Source organism: Bubalus bubalis, chromosome 21 (genome assembly GCF_019923935.1).
Source record: "Bubalus bubalis isolate 160015118507 breed Murrah chromosome 21, NDDB_SH_1, whole genome shotgun sequence".
Lineage (NCBI taxonomy): Eukaryota > Metazoa > Chordata > Mammalia > Artiodactyla > Bovidae > Bubalus > Bubalus bubalis.
The window spans coordinates 50,600,551-50,614,298 of record NC_059177.1 but is presented as its reverse complement, the minus strand read 5'-3'; the positions used below and the strand labels follow the sequence as shown (position 1 = coordinate 50,614,298).

The 13,748-nt window shown below is 41.9% G+C and overlaps 2 protein-coding genes across 4 annotated transcripts in view; one reads left to right on the top strand and one right to left on the bottom strand.

Annotated features, from left to right (window-relative positions):
- Positions 1-11,516, bottom strand: part of RHOA (ras homolog family member A) — a 50,187-nt gene extending 38,671 nt beyond the window's left edge. For 2 of the 3 annotated variants that reach the window (XM_044933903.1, XM_006053254.3), the window contains exons 1-2: positions 11,291-11,516; positions 7,291-7,369 (exon numbers count right to left, since the gene is read on the bottom strand). The gene's annotated coding sequence lies outside the window, so the exon portion shown is untranslated. The remainder of the gene's footprint in view (positions 1-7,290; positions 7,370-11,290) is intronic. The other variant, XM_025271985.2, reaches the window with a different exon arrangement.
- Positions 11,517-11,672: 156 nt separating this feature from the next.
- Positions 11,673-13,748, top strand: TCTA (T cell leukemia translocation altered). The gene is made up of 3 exons (XM_006053255.3): positions 11,673-12,118; positions 12,462-12,516; positions 13,497-13,748. The coding sequence occupies exons 1-3, from the start codon at positions 11,896-11,898 to the stop codon at positions 13,537-13,539; spliced, it is 321 nt and encodes a 106-aa protein (XP_006053317.1). The 5' UTR covers positions 11,673-11,895; the 3' UTR covers positions 13,540-13,748.

Genomic DNA, 13,748 nt, shown 5'->3' with positions numbered 1-13,748 from the left:
CGCCTCCTGATATAAAAACAAAACAGGCTTTAAATTAAGTGAGGAGGGGATTGGCTGAGTTATGACTTCAAGCTAAACTGTAGGGGCAGACAGCAATTTGAATGCTACAATGTAAATTTGCTAAATAATTTTGATAACTTGGTTAGGGACCACACATTTTAAAAAATTTTTTTTCTTAGATTCACAGGAAATCTGCCTCTGTGCAGTTTTTAGCAGATAAGGAGCCACCAAAGACTTTTAAGATAATGCTACCAGATTATAATGAATGCATTATATACACAGACATTTATTAGCCAAACATTCATTATAAGCAGGCACAAAACAGTTCTCCAGCCAAGAAAGAGAAATAGAAATAATTCAACTGAGTAACTGTACTGCTTCTGCTGGATCAAGATCTTTACAATATTTTGGAAAGATAATGAATAAATTTCCATGCAGAGAAAATAATCACAGCTTGAAAAAAAAATCACTAACTCAGCATACTTGAGAAAATTATTTTACCTCATAATTCTTCAAAGGGATTAGCTGCACAAAAGAAACAGTGATGACTACAGCAAGCTTTCTACAACCTCTCAATCACCCAAGAAATAAAAGCATATAACACCAGCACAGCTTTGGACATGACTTAATTTTTACTTTTGTACGGCATTCATTATTTTAAACACAGAGGACACAACGGATTAGAAGTTGAGTTCATAAGACTTACCTTGTTAGCATCCCTATGCCTCAATTATGTAATCCAGTTGAAATTTTATATTATTTCTCTAATGAAGTTACAAATCAGTTTTGTACATATTACTATTATAAAACCAAAAACTGTCTAGTCTTTTGGAAACTAAACTTGAAATTTTACAAGGAAAATTTAAGACTCATAGAAATCCTGTGAATTTCATTATGAAGAACAATGATCCTAGTGTACATATTAACTTACCCCCAACTTTATCTAAGTTTTGTCAATGTTAGTTTCTGTAGAAGGGAGTAGTGTCAATTCAAGAGGTGTAAAAAATATTTTGGATGAAATATGGGTACAAAATGTCATATTGCAGATAAGAAAAAAACTTCAACTCCCAAACCACTAACATAAAATTATAAAACCCAAGCATACAACCACCCTCAGCCAAAACAATATCCTGTAATTCAGGATATTAAGCCATGTTTTCTTCACTCTCCCCTGGATGTACATCATCCACCCTTCCCCCACTTAGATAACCTCATACTTAAGGCTAAGTCACTTTCTCTCAGGCCTTCCCTGACCCAATTTAGATCAGGCCCCTTAAGTACTCTGAATCTGTAATATTTCTCTCTACCTCACTCATCACACCCCTCCAAAGTTTCTTCCTGCCAAACTCCAATTAGTTTAAGAATCACATCTCTTATTCATCATTGTTGGACAAGCACAGGCCCAAGCGTGTAATAATTAAGTGTTCAAATAACAAATATGAAAAAATACATTTCACAAAGAAACTTTATATAACCAATTTGCTGTATGCAAATTTTTAAGAAAATGGTTACAAAAAGATCAGCTGTGTACACCAGTGGTGAGCTACCTTCTAAGACACAGTTGTTGTAATTTAAGAATACAGAAACCCCTCATAATATCAGGAACTGCAATTATCTATAGAAGGAGTGTTAAAACTCAAATCCTCCCTATGAACTTATTTGTTCTTATTTTAGCCAACTCCGTAATTCTAGCTGGGCAGCAGCTAAGTGCACAGCAGTTTATGAAAATGCATGCGTGAGTGAGAAAGAGGTGTAGCCTATGACAGGGAAGTAGAAAACCCTGTAAATCAGGCTCAGAAATGTAAAATGGGGAGGCAGAGAAGTGCCACTCAAGCCAGGCCAGAGTCCTAAAGCAATTCAACATACTCTAAGGACAGACCTTAAAAATCCTTTAGGAGGAAAGGATTACACAGGAAACCTCATTACACAGGAAAGCGTAAGGCCCAGACACAAAGAGAGAAAAAGATATTCACTATAGGAATAAAACAAGTTGTAAAGTTTAAAGATGCAAGCTTCAGTTATCCAGAACACGACAATACTATCTTGGTTTAGTATCTCAATTTTTCTATACGAGCCATATTTCCTGTCCTTAAACACACACAAATGAACGTTTACAGGATGCCCTGCAATGCACCATCCTGAAGCAAAGCTATCACAACTATAAAACTGAAAGTAAAAGTCAAAATACAGACTTTCCTTCAGATAGTCCTGAAAGTAACAACCAAACTAGAATCAGATTTTTCTTCAAAGAATAAACCTGGCTGAAAACAAGTGTAGATTTTCATAGTAAGCACTCCCTTCTCCAGTACCCTCCTCCATACTGCTGTTTTGGTCTTTTTGTTAAAATACACATACAAATGAATATAATACAAACTTCTTCCTTAAGTCAGAGGAAGAAACTATGTTTCAATGCAATGGGCAGAAATTGTCTTATCAACAATCTGGTTCACCCATATCTAGGACTGTGCTGAGCACACTGGAAACACCAGTAACTACTTGGGGAAGTAAACTGGAAAACCAGTAACTACTTGGGGAAGTAAACTGAAAACAAATCCATTTATGAACTACACTGGAAACCGGGTGGCAAGGAGGCCCAAACTACCATCTGTCCATTTGCTCAAAATGAGCTTGAGCCTAGTACTATCAGTATTATTTAGCCATCCTGATCAAGCAGTTGCCAAGGGTCAATATCAGTTCAAGAGACCTTGGAGACCAAAAGCAGCAGGCCGAAGGTACATAAGCAGAGAAAGACAAAGCCTCCGAAACACTGCCAACAAGGAATCATCCCAGATTTAAATTCTTTGCAGGGTAGGGGGCCAAGAAATACTGGGAGAGAACATACCTCCTGGCTTCCTAATAGGATCATTGTATCACTGACTTCAAAATGTAAATATTTCAGGGTGAACTTTAAATAGATGCACAGAATCAGAATTGGACTTTGTGCAACCTAATTCTCCACTGACATTGTCCCCAAGACAGTGCCTGACTTGAGAAATGACACACAGAGGAAAATGAAGCAAGAGCCCCAAGCTGCTCATGACCTGCTCAGATGTTTCAGCAATGACACTGCATAGCCAGGCACACTGCATTTTGGCCCAAAAACCACTATTCTTCTCAAGTTTCCACAACTAACAAACTGAAAACTCTTCAGGGTCAGGCCTCAACATATATTTTAACAAACAATTTTTTTAGTTGAGGTGAAATTCACATAGTATAAAGTTAACTTTCTAAAAGTGCATAATTCAGTAATGTTTAGTCTATTTGCAATGTTGTGCAACCACCAATTCTATCAAATTCCAAAACATGTTCATTTTCATCACCACCAAAGAAAATCCCATACTCATTAAGAAGTCACTCCTCAGTTTCCCCTCCCCTCAACACCTTACAGCCACCAATTTGCTTTCTGTCTCTATGGATTTATCTATTCTAGACACTTCATATAAATGAAATCATACAATATGTGGCCTTTTGTGTCTGGTTTCTTTTACTTAGCATAATGCTTTCAAGGTTTATCCATACTACAGCATGTATCAGTGCCTCATTTTTAAAAAACAGCTAATAATATTCCATTGTATGTATGTACACTGTTCACCCATTCACCTGTTGATGCACATTTGGATTATTTCCACTCTTTGGCGATTTGAAAAGGACTGCTATGAACATTTATGTACAAGCATTTGTGTACCTGTTTTCAATTCTTTTAGGTATATACCTAGGAATGGAATTGCTGGGTCTCACAGTAATTCTATATTTAGCTATTTAAGGAACTGCCAAACTATTTTCCACAATGTATACTTTCAACTATCTTGTCAAATAATTACCAAGACATATTGTTAAGGGGAAAGAACAGATGTATAACAGTGGGATGTGCATTAGTCTGTATATAAAAAAGGGACAGAGTATGACTAGAAGGATACATATGAAACAGTTACTTGGTTTATATACAGGAAACAGGTACAAAGGTTTTCTCTGAAGTGAGAACCTTGGGAGGCTGAGATGTGAGCAAGGCTTGTTGTTTTCAAGCTCAACCCCTTCTGCTCTGCACTGAACATCCACACTTTACCAACCCGTTTGCCCTAAAATACCTTTAAAGCTCCAACAGAAGCCCGAAGTCTGAGAGAAGGACTGCACAAAGTTTACTATCCTAACCATTTTTCAGCGTACAGTTCAGTGGTATTAAATACTGTCATAATGTTGCACAACCATCACCACAGTGTATCCAGTAACTCTCCATCTTGTAGTCTAAAACTATACCCACTGCACATTAACTGCCCTCCCCCGCTCGACTATTCTTCACCCCTCCCCAACCCTTGGCAACCACCATTCCACTTTATCTCTATGGTTCTGACTACTCTAAGTACCTCATATAAGTGGAATCATATAGTATTTGTCTTTTTGTGACTGGCTTATTTCAGTTAGCATGTTCTCAAGGTTCATCTATGTTGTAGCACACTGCAGAATTTCCTTTCATTTTAAGGCTAAATAATACTCCATTGTATGTATATAGCATAGTTTGCTTATCCATTCACTGGCTAGAAGACACTTGTGCTGCTTCCCTGTTTCAGCTCCTATGAATAATGCTACTGTGAACACACCTGTACAAATATCTCAAGACTCTGCTTTTAATTCTTTGGGGTATTAACCCAGAAGTGACATTTCTGGGTCATATGATAATTCTATTTTTTAAGGCCCTTTATACTGTCTTCCCGGAGATGGCAATGGCACCCCACTCCAGTACTCTTGCCTGAAAAATCCCATGGATGGAGGAGCCTGGTAGGCTTCAGTCCATGGGGTCGCTAGGAGTCGGACAGACTGAGTGACTTCACTTTCACTTTTCACTTTCATGCATTGGAGAAGGAAATGGCAACCCACTCCAGTGTTCTTGCCTGGAGAATCCCAGGGACGGGGGAGCCTGGTGGGCTGCCATCTCTGGGGTCGCACAGAGTCGGACACGACTGAAGCGACTTAGCAGTAGCAGCAGCAGCCTTAGGGACTATGGTAAGGATGCAAGGTGAGAACACTTAATTAATGGAAAATAATACTTCTAAAGAGTAAGTATGAAAGATAAATGAAGTTTGCATATAGTTCGTACAGAATAAATAAATGCTTTGTGATTGAAGATTCTTCAGCTACAGTCAGACACATGAATGTGTATGAGTTGGCATGGATTATATATTGTTCAAAACCCCTTCAGTTATAAAAGGCAGTGGCAGCAAGTAATAGAAAAAAATCTCCACCCCATGGATCTACTTTTTTGTCCATTTCGTGGAGAGTGCCATCTCTGCTGCTACTATTTACTGATGCTTAAGAGTAAAACTAAATGATTACATCGTCAGATAAAGGCAGAATCACTACTACAACCCAAGAGTGAATCTAGACAACTTGTGATTAACATGGTTTCATGTTTACCAAACTATTATTCATGATGTCAGTTAACATGTATAAAAATGATGGTGAAACCTTAGTCCAACATACTAACTCCTACAGTTAAACAAACAAAAGACAACAAACGCGTGCTTCGCCTATACGGTCAGGCGGCAGTAAAGAAATTCATATAACTAAGCTTCCTATCAAAATCCTCATCATTTCTGAAAGCAGTCACTATATAAATTCAATGCACTGATATCCTAGAAGAAAAATACACCTGAAGAATCTACCAGAGTTAGAACAAGTATTTCCACCAACGGAGAAAATTAACATGCATTGAGCACTATGCTCTTCACATATTACTTCATCTAAAACTCCTATGAAAGGGAATCTTCATTTCACAGATGTAGGTCCTGAGTTTCAAAGAAATTAAATAATCTGCTTAAAGCCAGATGGATAGCTAGCTAGGCAGGCAGGCAGGTCATCTTTGGCAGAATTCTTTTGTAATTATAGGGCCATCAGCCTTTCCAGTTTAAAAAAAAAAATTCTGATTTAAGCAAACCTACAGAGCAAAAGCATAACCTTACTTTTGTTTTTACCTCAATAATGTAAAAACTGAACTGAGAAAACCCTGAAACATAGTGTGTCCTTTTTTAAAAAGAGGCCATCAATCAAATCACTTTAAAGCATCACTCGAATCTGCTGAAAGGAGAAATTTCAAGCCTCATGGGACTGCAACAGAGCATCATGCCCAGCAGTGCTAGCCTAGCTGTCATCCTACGTCCAGCAGTTGCACTGGCTAATCTCTTGCCATAGGTCATCAGTATTCCCTACTAGAATACAAATGGGCAGTGCTACTAATGTGTTTGTGACCATTAACCCTGGATGTGCTTTCTACTTTCTCATCAGTGATACTGAGAAAAGCAGATGAAATGATTCAAAATGTTAATGTTTTTAGGAATAAAGACAGTGTAAAAGAAAGAAAAAACTATCTGAAGGCAAGGACCGCCTTTGTTTTCTTCAAATGTGTCCCAAGACAGCACCTGGCACATAGTAGCTATTGAGGAACTACTTCTTCAATGAATGAAAAATGACAAGCTAGCTTGGCCATTCCTCTTACCATGCTAAGAAGTTCAAAGCCAACCCAAACCATTACCATTATGTGACTTCCCTGCCAGGTAGCCCATCTCACCAAAAGAGAATATTCATCCTCTTAACAGCTCTCTTCTTTATATATAGAGTTCCCTCCGACCCAAGGAGAACAAGAAGAAGTAGTCAAAATACTACCAAATCAGGATACTTGATATCAATTAAATTAGATGATTCTATTTCCTTTATTTGTAATCAGTTTAAAATACCTGAATAGCCCCAGGATGGGCTGTTACACCTGCTATTAACACCACTCCCACTCAAACCAGTACTGCTGCTGACTCCTCTGGCAAGAGGAAGAATTATCCTCCAATCTTCATTCTCTGATTGAATTATTTTTTATTGACAATCAGACATACCCACAGCACAGGCTGTGGTAAGATGTGTGTAAGGTGACCGAACTATAGAAAAAATGAAAATGTAAAGACATTAAAAAAAAGAATTAAGATGAGAGTGAAACAGAAGTGAGAGAAGTATGTGTAAAATGCAGTAAACACATCTTAAAGATTAAGAGGTTAGAAAATATACTGTCAACTAAGGAAGAAATACTGTTAGACTAGAAGAGAAAAACAAAGTTATAGGAGTATCGTATGGAGAGACATAGGGAAATGAGACCAGAGGGGAAAGTTATGGAGTAAGATAAAGATCTCAAGGTTCGTGGAAAAGAAAATCATTAACAGTACTGCACCGACATTTCCCTAGAACTTACGTTAATATGTAATACATAATCATTTCTCTTCCATGGAGAAAGAGGAATGAAAGTTATTTACATACCTTACAAATGTGCTGCAAGACCCACGGCCTGTATGGCAGAAGTTCTACAAAGTGCCCTGAACTTCTCAGATGAAAGGCACTATAAAAACACACACAAAATAAAACGAAATCAGGAATTATGTCTATTCATTTCATGGGGGAGAAAAACAAAGCACAAGATGTAAAACAGGTTTGCCCAAAGACCTGGTAAGTAATTCAGAATCCAGAGGAGGAATAAATGCAGAATTTAATTTTAATTGACATACCATGAAAGTGACCACTTTTAAATGTTTTGGCCTCCTTCACTCAACAAAATGCACAGTATCAACCTTATTTTCTGAATGTTATAATGTTGCCCTTTTAAAAGTTAAAATCAAAAGAAGATGAATTTTATGTAAAATTTCCAAAATTATAAACATGCAACACACAGCACTATAAACACACAGCACAGGTAAAAGAATTTTACACTGAACACCTGTATGCCTACCACCCAGCCTACCATGAACATCTGAATGACCTGCTTTATCAAATTACATTTCCTTTTTAATACAGGCATTACAGAGACATTGCAAGTAAAAGACAACTGTCCAAAAGCCAATGGCTTCAAAAACACAGGTTGAAATTATTAGGCTAAAGACATTAATAATATGAAATCCTTCTGATACTTTTGTCAGAAATGAGCAGTATTAGTTTACTGTTTTGAAGGCAGAGTGGATTCAGACATATCCCCTACTCTTGGTGAATGATTCTAACTGTTTAATGTAGGATTGTATCATCATCCTCATTTTTAAAAAAAAAATCTGATGACTAAAATAAAAATCCAAAAACTTCCCATGTCCTAAAAGATCCTACATGATGTGGTCCCTGCCCACCTCTCTAATTTCATTTTACCTCCTACTTTTCCCTTCACTACACTGCAAACTTATTTCACTGGCTGCTTATGTTCTCTTTACTGGAATATTAAGATGCTATTATAAATATGCTTAAGCACATTTACTTTACTAATCCTCTTTAAAAAAAAAATCATTCTGCTATCAACTACAAACTGGCTCAGATTTAAAGAGTATCTCATGATTTTGATGATTATTTGCTATAAAAATGTATTCGAATCATGTGGAGGAAGCACCAATAAACTCAGACCAACACCCAGAATGAGCAGCTTCGATGTCTATCTGATTTTTGGTCACATGACTACCATAATTATGAGTATACAAGGCCCTTATTTAATACTACAGCACCACAGATTAAAAATGAGTCACTTGAAATAGGAATTTTACAGTAATTACTAACTTCAAACTGTCTTGAAAATTTTAATTTATTAATCTCACAAGTATTTAACAGTGAGCATGTCCCCAGAGAGCAGACTATAGGAAGATACATTAACACAAGTTTAAAATTTGGTTACATTAATGTGAAAGTGCAAGCATAAAGGTATAAACTAAGTGGTAAGGGAAGAAGAAATTCCCTTAATTCCTTTTTTCTCCTTTTAATTCCCTTTTAAACTACAAATATGTGATAAAATTCAGTGATTATGTTCAATCCCGTTTAAAATTATCACTACCAGCCACAATGCAATTAAATCTGAGGTGCTATCTATAGAAGCCCAGCAAATCCAAATTAGTGCTCTTAAAAGTTGAAAATATCAGTCTTTCTTCTGGTAAAGTTAACATAAATCTCTCAGCTCCAGGACAAAGTAGCAACCCACCTCCTCGAGTCACTGCCTGGACTCCACCCTCTGAACAAGAAACACCTGAAGATCTACCTTTTTACTCTCCTAATAACTTACACCCCCACATAGCCAGGTTAAACTTTTTTTTTCTGCCACACCATGAAACATATGGGATCTTAATTCCCTGACCAGGAATTGAACCTGTGCCCTCTGCACTGGATCTGCAGAGTCTTAACTCTGAACCACCAGGGAAGTCTCCCAGGTTAAACTTTTAAAAAGAGTTAACTGACAAACAAGCAATCAGGGCTGAAAACACTCCAGGAAAACCACTACCACATACATATGAAACTATATTCTTGATATATGCTTTTTCTCCCCATCACACCTCAAATCAAAAGAGCCCACAGTTGCCTATTAGAACTTATCAGGGCGTAATTTCATTGGATTTGGAACAGGGGAGCCTGGTCCTGCCTCTGGGAGAAGTTGGGTCCCTCGAAAAGGCCATAACATCTAAAACCAGAAACTACACCAGGCAGAAACCCTGTATATTCATTTACCTATTTCAATCAACTGCTATAGGACCATCCAAATTACAGAAAGGAGAGAAAAGCTAAAGAATTGAACTTTGCTTGAAAAAATTTTTAGATTCTCTCATTAAAAAAAAAAACAAACCAGCAATACATAAAAGGAGAAGCAATGGAATAAGCTGAAAGTCCTGACTTTTAGCTGACTCTAAGCAAGCTGTTTGGGAGGACATGGAGAAGATCTTACAGAGAAATAGTTCTGGCTGGCACCTGACTAGACATACAACTGTGGGAAATTTACTGAAGTCTCTGGGACTCAGCTTCCCATCTGCAAATAAGGTTGGTAATACAAGTCCTGAAGATTCCTTTCAGGTCTAAAATTCTTGATCAATGAAAAAAATTAGTGGATTCCTAATCTCTTCTTGCCTCTAGTATGGATTTTTATGAGAACAGAGGCTATAAATCTAGAGCTAGACGTTGACTAAAACCAAATTCCACGTTATATATTTTTTTGTTTGTTTTTAATCTTACACATTTTATGTCTCCAAGAGCCACCCACCAGTGCTCTAAAAAAAAAACAACAAAAAACTACCTAAGGCAATTTATCAAAAGAAATCTTTCTTAATTATCCTTTACAATTAAGAACTAATCTTGTATTTCAGTCCAAACAATGTCACTTGTGCCAAATGCTCAAAACAACATCTCTCGCAACTGAGCCATGTCTAAAGTGACAATCAAGCACTGGTATATAAACATTACACATCTGGGTGTGCGACACTAAGTGGCAGAAAAACTCTCACCACAAACAACATTTAAAAGAATTTTTTTTTAAAGTATTTTCCCCCCTTCAGATCTGGCAGGAATATAATCCCATTACACACCTGCAAGAAAGATTTATTTTAAAAGACTTAAAACACAAAGAGAGTCAAACAAGTTACCAACAGAGGTAAAAATGTTAAATCAGGACTATTAAGAAACACGAGTGAACCAACTCCAGGTAGAAAGAATGCAAATTTTCCATTATAAACTACTAAACATGGTTTTGACCAAACTGACTGCAAATAGTGCCATTTAATGAACTTGTAACTGGATCTAATAGGTAACTAAGCACAGATGTTTAGCTGATTCCTAATCAAGGTAGCAACTTAGACTAAGCAAATTATTACTTTATTGTGATCCCACAGAGTTTAAATCATGAAAAAAAAAGTTCCTTTCAACCGGAAAATTCCCTTCAATACCGAAGAATCCTAACCTCTAAGATTTCAACACTATGCTTTACTTACAAAATCTCAAAGAATACTGCATTAAAAAAGAAAATACCCAAAACATAACTGGACTTCACGCAGTATAAAACGGTGATTCATGTTTCATATTAAATGCAAAAGCCAAAATGGAGTTTTAAAGAGTTTCTTTCCCCTTTCAACTCCGACAGCCACGCGCGCTTCACAGGGGCCGGCTGCCCGGCGGGTCGTGGGGCCCGGCTCAGAGCCCCCGCCCTGCCCGGCTCGGCCCTAAGAGAGGAAGCGACGGGGACCGCGGGCGGGCGGCTTGGGCTCTAGCAGGCCTGGCCGGGCGGGGGAAGGGGCGCGGGAGGCCGCGGGGCGCGCTTCCGGGGACTGCGCGGGCGGGGCCGCCGCTTTGGGAAGCCGGGCCTGGGTCCCCGGCCTGGAGTCGGGGTCAGGGGCCAGGGTCCTGGTGCTGGTGCTGCCGGCTAAGAGCAGCAGGTGGGGCGCGGCCGCGGCGGGGCGGCGGCCGGCGGGCGGCCGGAAGAGTGCCGGGCGGGCGGGCCCGCGGCGCCGCGGCGCTAGGAGGGAACCCTCTCACTCACCTCAGGCGACGACTCCGAGTCCGGCCTCTCCGCGCTGAGGACGCTTGTCCTCGAGTCGCAAGCTCGAAGACTACGGCGGGTGGTTGAGGAGGCGGCGGCTGACTAACAAGACAACCGACGGAGAGCGACGGGCGGGGAGCGCGAGAAACCAAGAGCGGGCGGCGACGGCGGCGGGAGGGCGGGGAGCGACGTGCGCGCCCCCGCGTGCCCAGCGGGCTCGAGCCGGCCCCAGTCGCGGCCCCGCGCACGCGCGCGCACTCCCTGCTCAGCCACGATTGCTCAGGAGCGCGTCCACACCCTAAAGGCAAGGCGCTTAACCAATCATTGCAGCCGCGTGGGGCATCACGGGAACTCCGGGGCTATAAAAGACCTGGTTGCTATTTTATACTCCTCTAGTCACTCATCCTTTAAGTTAGCAGGGTGGGGCTAGGTGCGCGTGCGCGGTTTTGATACTCCGCCCCAAACTGCCAACTCTTCGCGCAAGCGAGGTAGACGCGCCTTGCTTAGGTTTACGCGTGCGCACTAGAGGACCTGGGCCCGGAAGACCAGACGCTTGCGCAGTGGGGACAACAGTGACAGTCCCCCGGGTGAGGCGCCGGCCAGTCATGGCGGAACCTTGGTCTGGGCAGTCCTTGCAGGCTCTACCGGCCACGGTGCTGGGCGCGCTGGGCGCCCTCGGCAGCGAGTTCCTTCGGGAGTGGGAGGCGCAAGACATGCGCGTGACTCTCTTCAAGCTGCTGCTGTTTTGGTTGGTGTTAAGTCTCCTGAGCATCCAGCTGGCGTGGGGGTTCTACGGGAGTACGGTGACCGGGCTGTATCACCGCCCAGGTGAGACTCCCCACCGGCTTCCGTGGGCCGGCCACACCCCCTCCGCCATAGAGTGTACCTTTGGGCTCTCCCGAATCCCCCCCAGACTACCACTGATCCCTTGAGAACCTCATCACAACTTAATGCTGTACCCCTGACCCATGTCAACATTCATTTCACACCGGAAACCCCACCAGTCCACCCATCAAGTATAAATTCCTTTGAACCCCCCATCAGACAATACCACTAGTCCCTTAGGGCTTCCACTACTCTGTCCAGCAAACAATACCTCTGACCTGGGCTGATAACTGCTCGGATACCCACCCCCAGCCTGTTGCATTTCTGGATGTGTTCCTGCCCCCAGGTCTGGGCGGCCAGAACGGATCCACACCTGATGGCTCCACGCATTTCCCTTCCTGGTGAGTAAATCTATTCTGATTTCTACTCCATGCGCTTAGTAGGCAGAAGCCACTCCTGAGCTGAGGACAGGGGAAGGGAGTTCTCAAGGTAGGAGTCCACCAGCTTAGTGGCATTCGCAGCACATTCCAGGGCCTGCAATAGACCTCAGGCTTCATGACACCAATGTCTTTATAGCCCATCCATAACCTGTTCAGTAACCTGTGGGGCAGATGGTATTATTGTCACAATTTCAGAGATGAAGTGGCAAGTCTGTAGGATCCCACTCCACTGTAAGCCCCTCAGTTGGAAAGGCAGGACCCTCTGTCCTTAGTGCCCCGACTGGCCTCCTCAGGATCAGCTCCTCATGTGTAAAACATGAAATCACTAGTTAGAGCATTCTTTCAGGTGATCTCTGAGCTCCTACCGCATGGCAGGGTCCCCACTGGGTCCAGAGAAGAACAACCCAGGCCCTGCTCAGAGGGGGAGCTAGAGATTTAAAGGAAGGGCGGGCAGCAGTGCAGAGGTGAGGGCTGTCGGAGCAGGTGTCTTCTAAGTCAGACACCTAAACGGAGAGCAAAGGCGAGGCAGTGTACCAAGCAAAGAGAATGGACAGAACAACGCCCGGAGGCAAGAACAAGGGTGACATATTGAAGGATAGACAAGGCTGTGACGTCTGAGGTCAAACATGAAGGCGTGGAGGGACTTGGAACACCCTATCCAATAGAGAGGGCACAAGGCCAGTTAGGAGGCCTGGCAATGCACAGGTTTCTGTCCCTGGCAACTGGTGAAGGATGGGAGCACCATGCACAAAGTGGAGAAGCAGGAGGAAGAATAAGCCTGCAGGTGAAAGGCGGGACTCCTTCCCACCGCAGTGAGGGCTGTGGAAGTTCAGCAGAGAGGTCTAGGTTATAGTGTGGCCTTACTGAGCCCAGCTCAGCCCCCATAAGTAGACTGTTGTACTGTCCATGGAATAATTCCTCTTCTCTTCTGTCATTTTCAGGGAAACAGCAGCAAATGAACCTCTCAAAACCCACAGAGAATAAAGGAAGCCAGCAGAGGGGTCTCCACGGCTATCACCGGGTCTGCTGGCTCCCACACTGAGTCCTGTTGCCGCCCAGACCCCAGGGACGACGGCAGAAGGGATGGGGTTGGGGGCAGGGTGTACCCCAGTGTTCGCAGGGCTGGGCCTCCACTACCCTTGGCCTTGCCTTCAGCAGCCCCAGGCATTGGGCCAGTAAAGAATTTGCCTCTA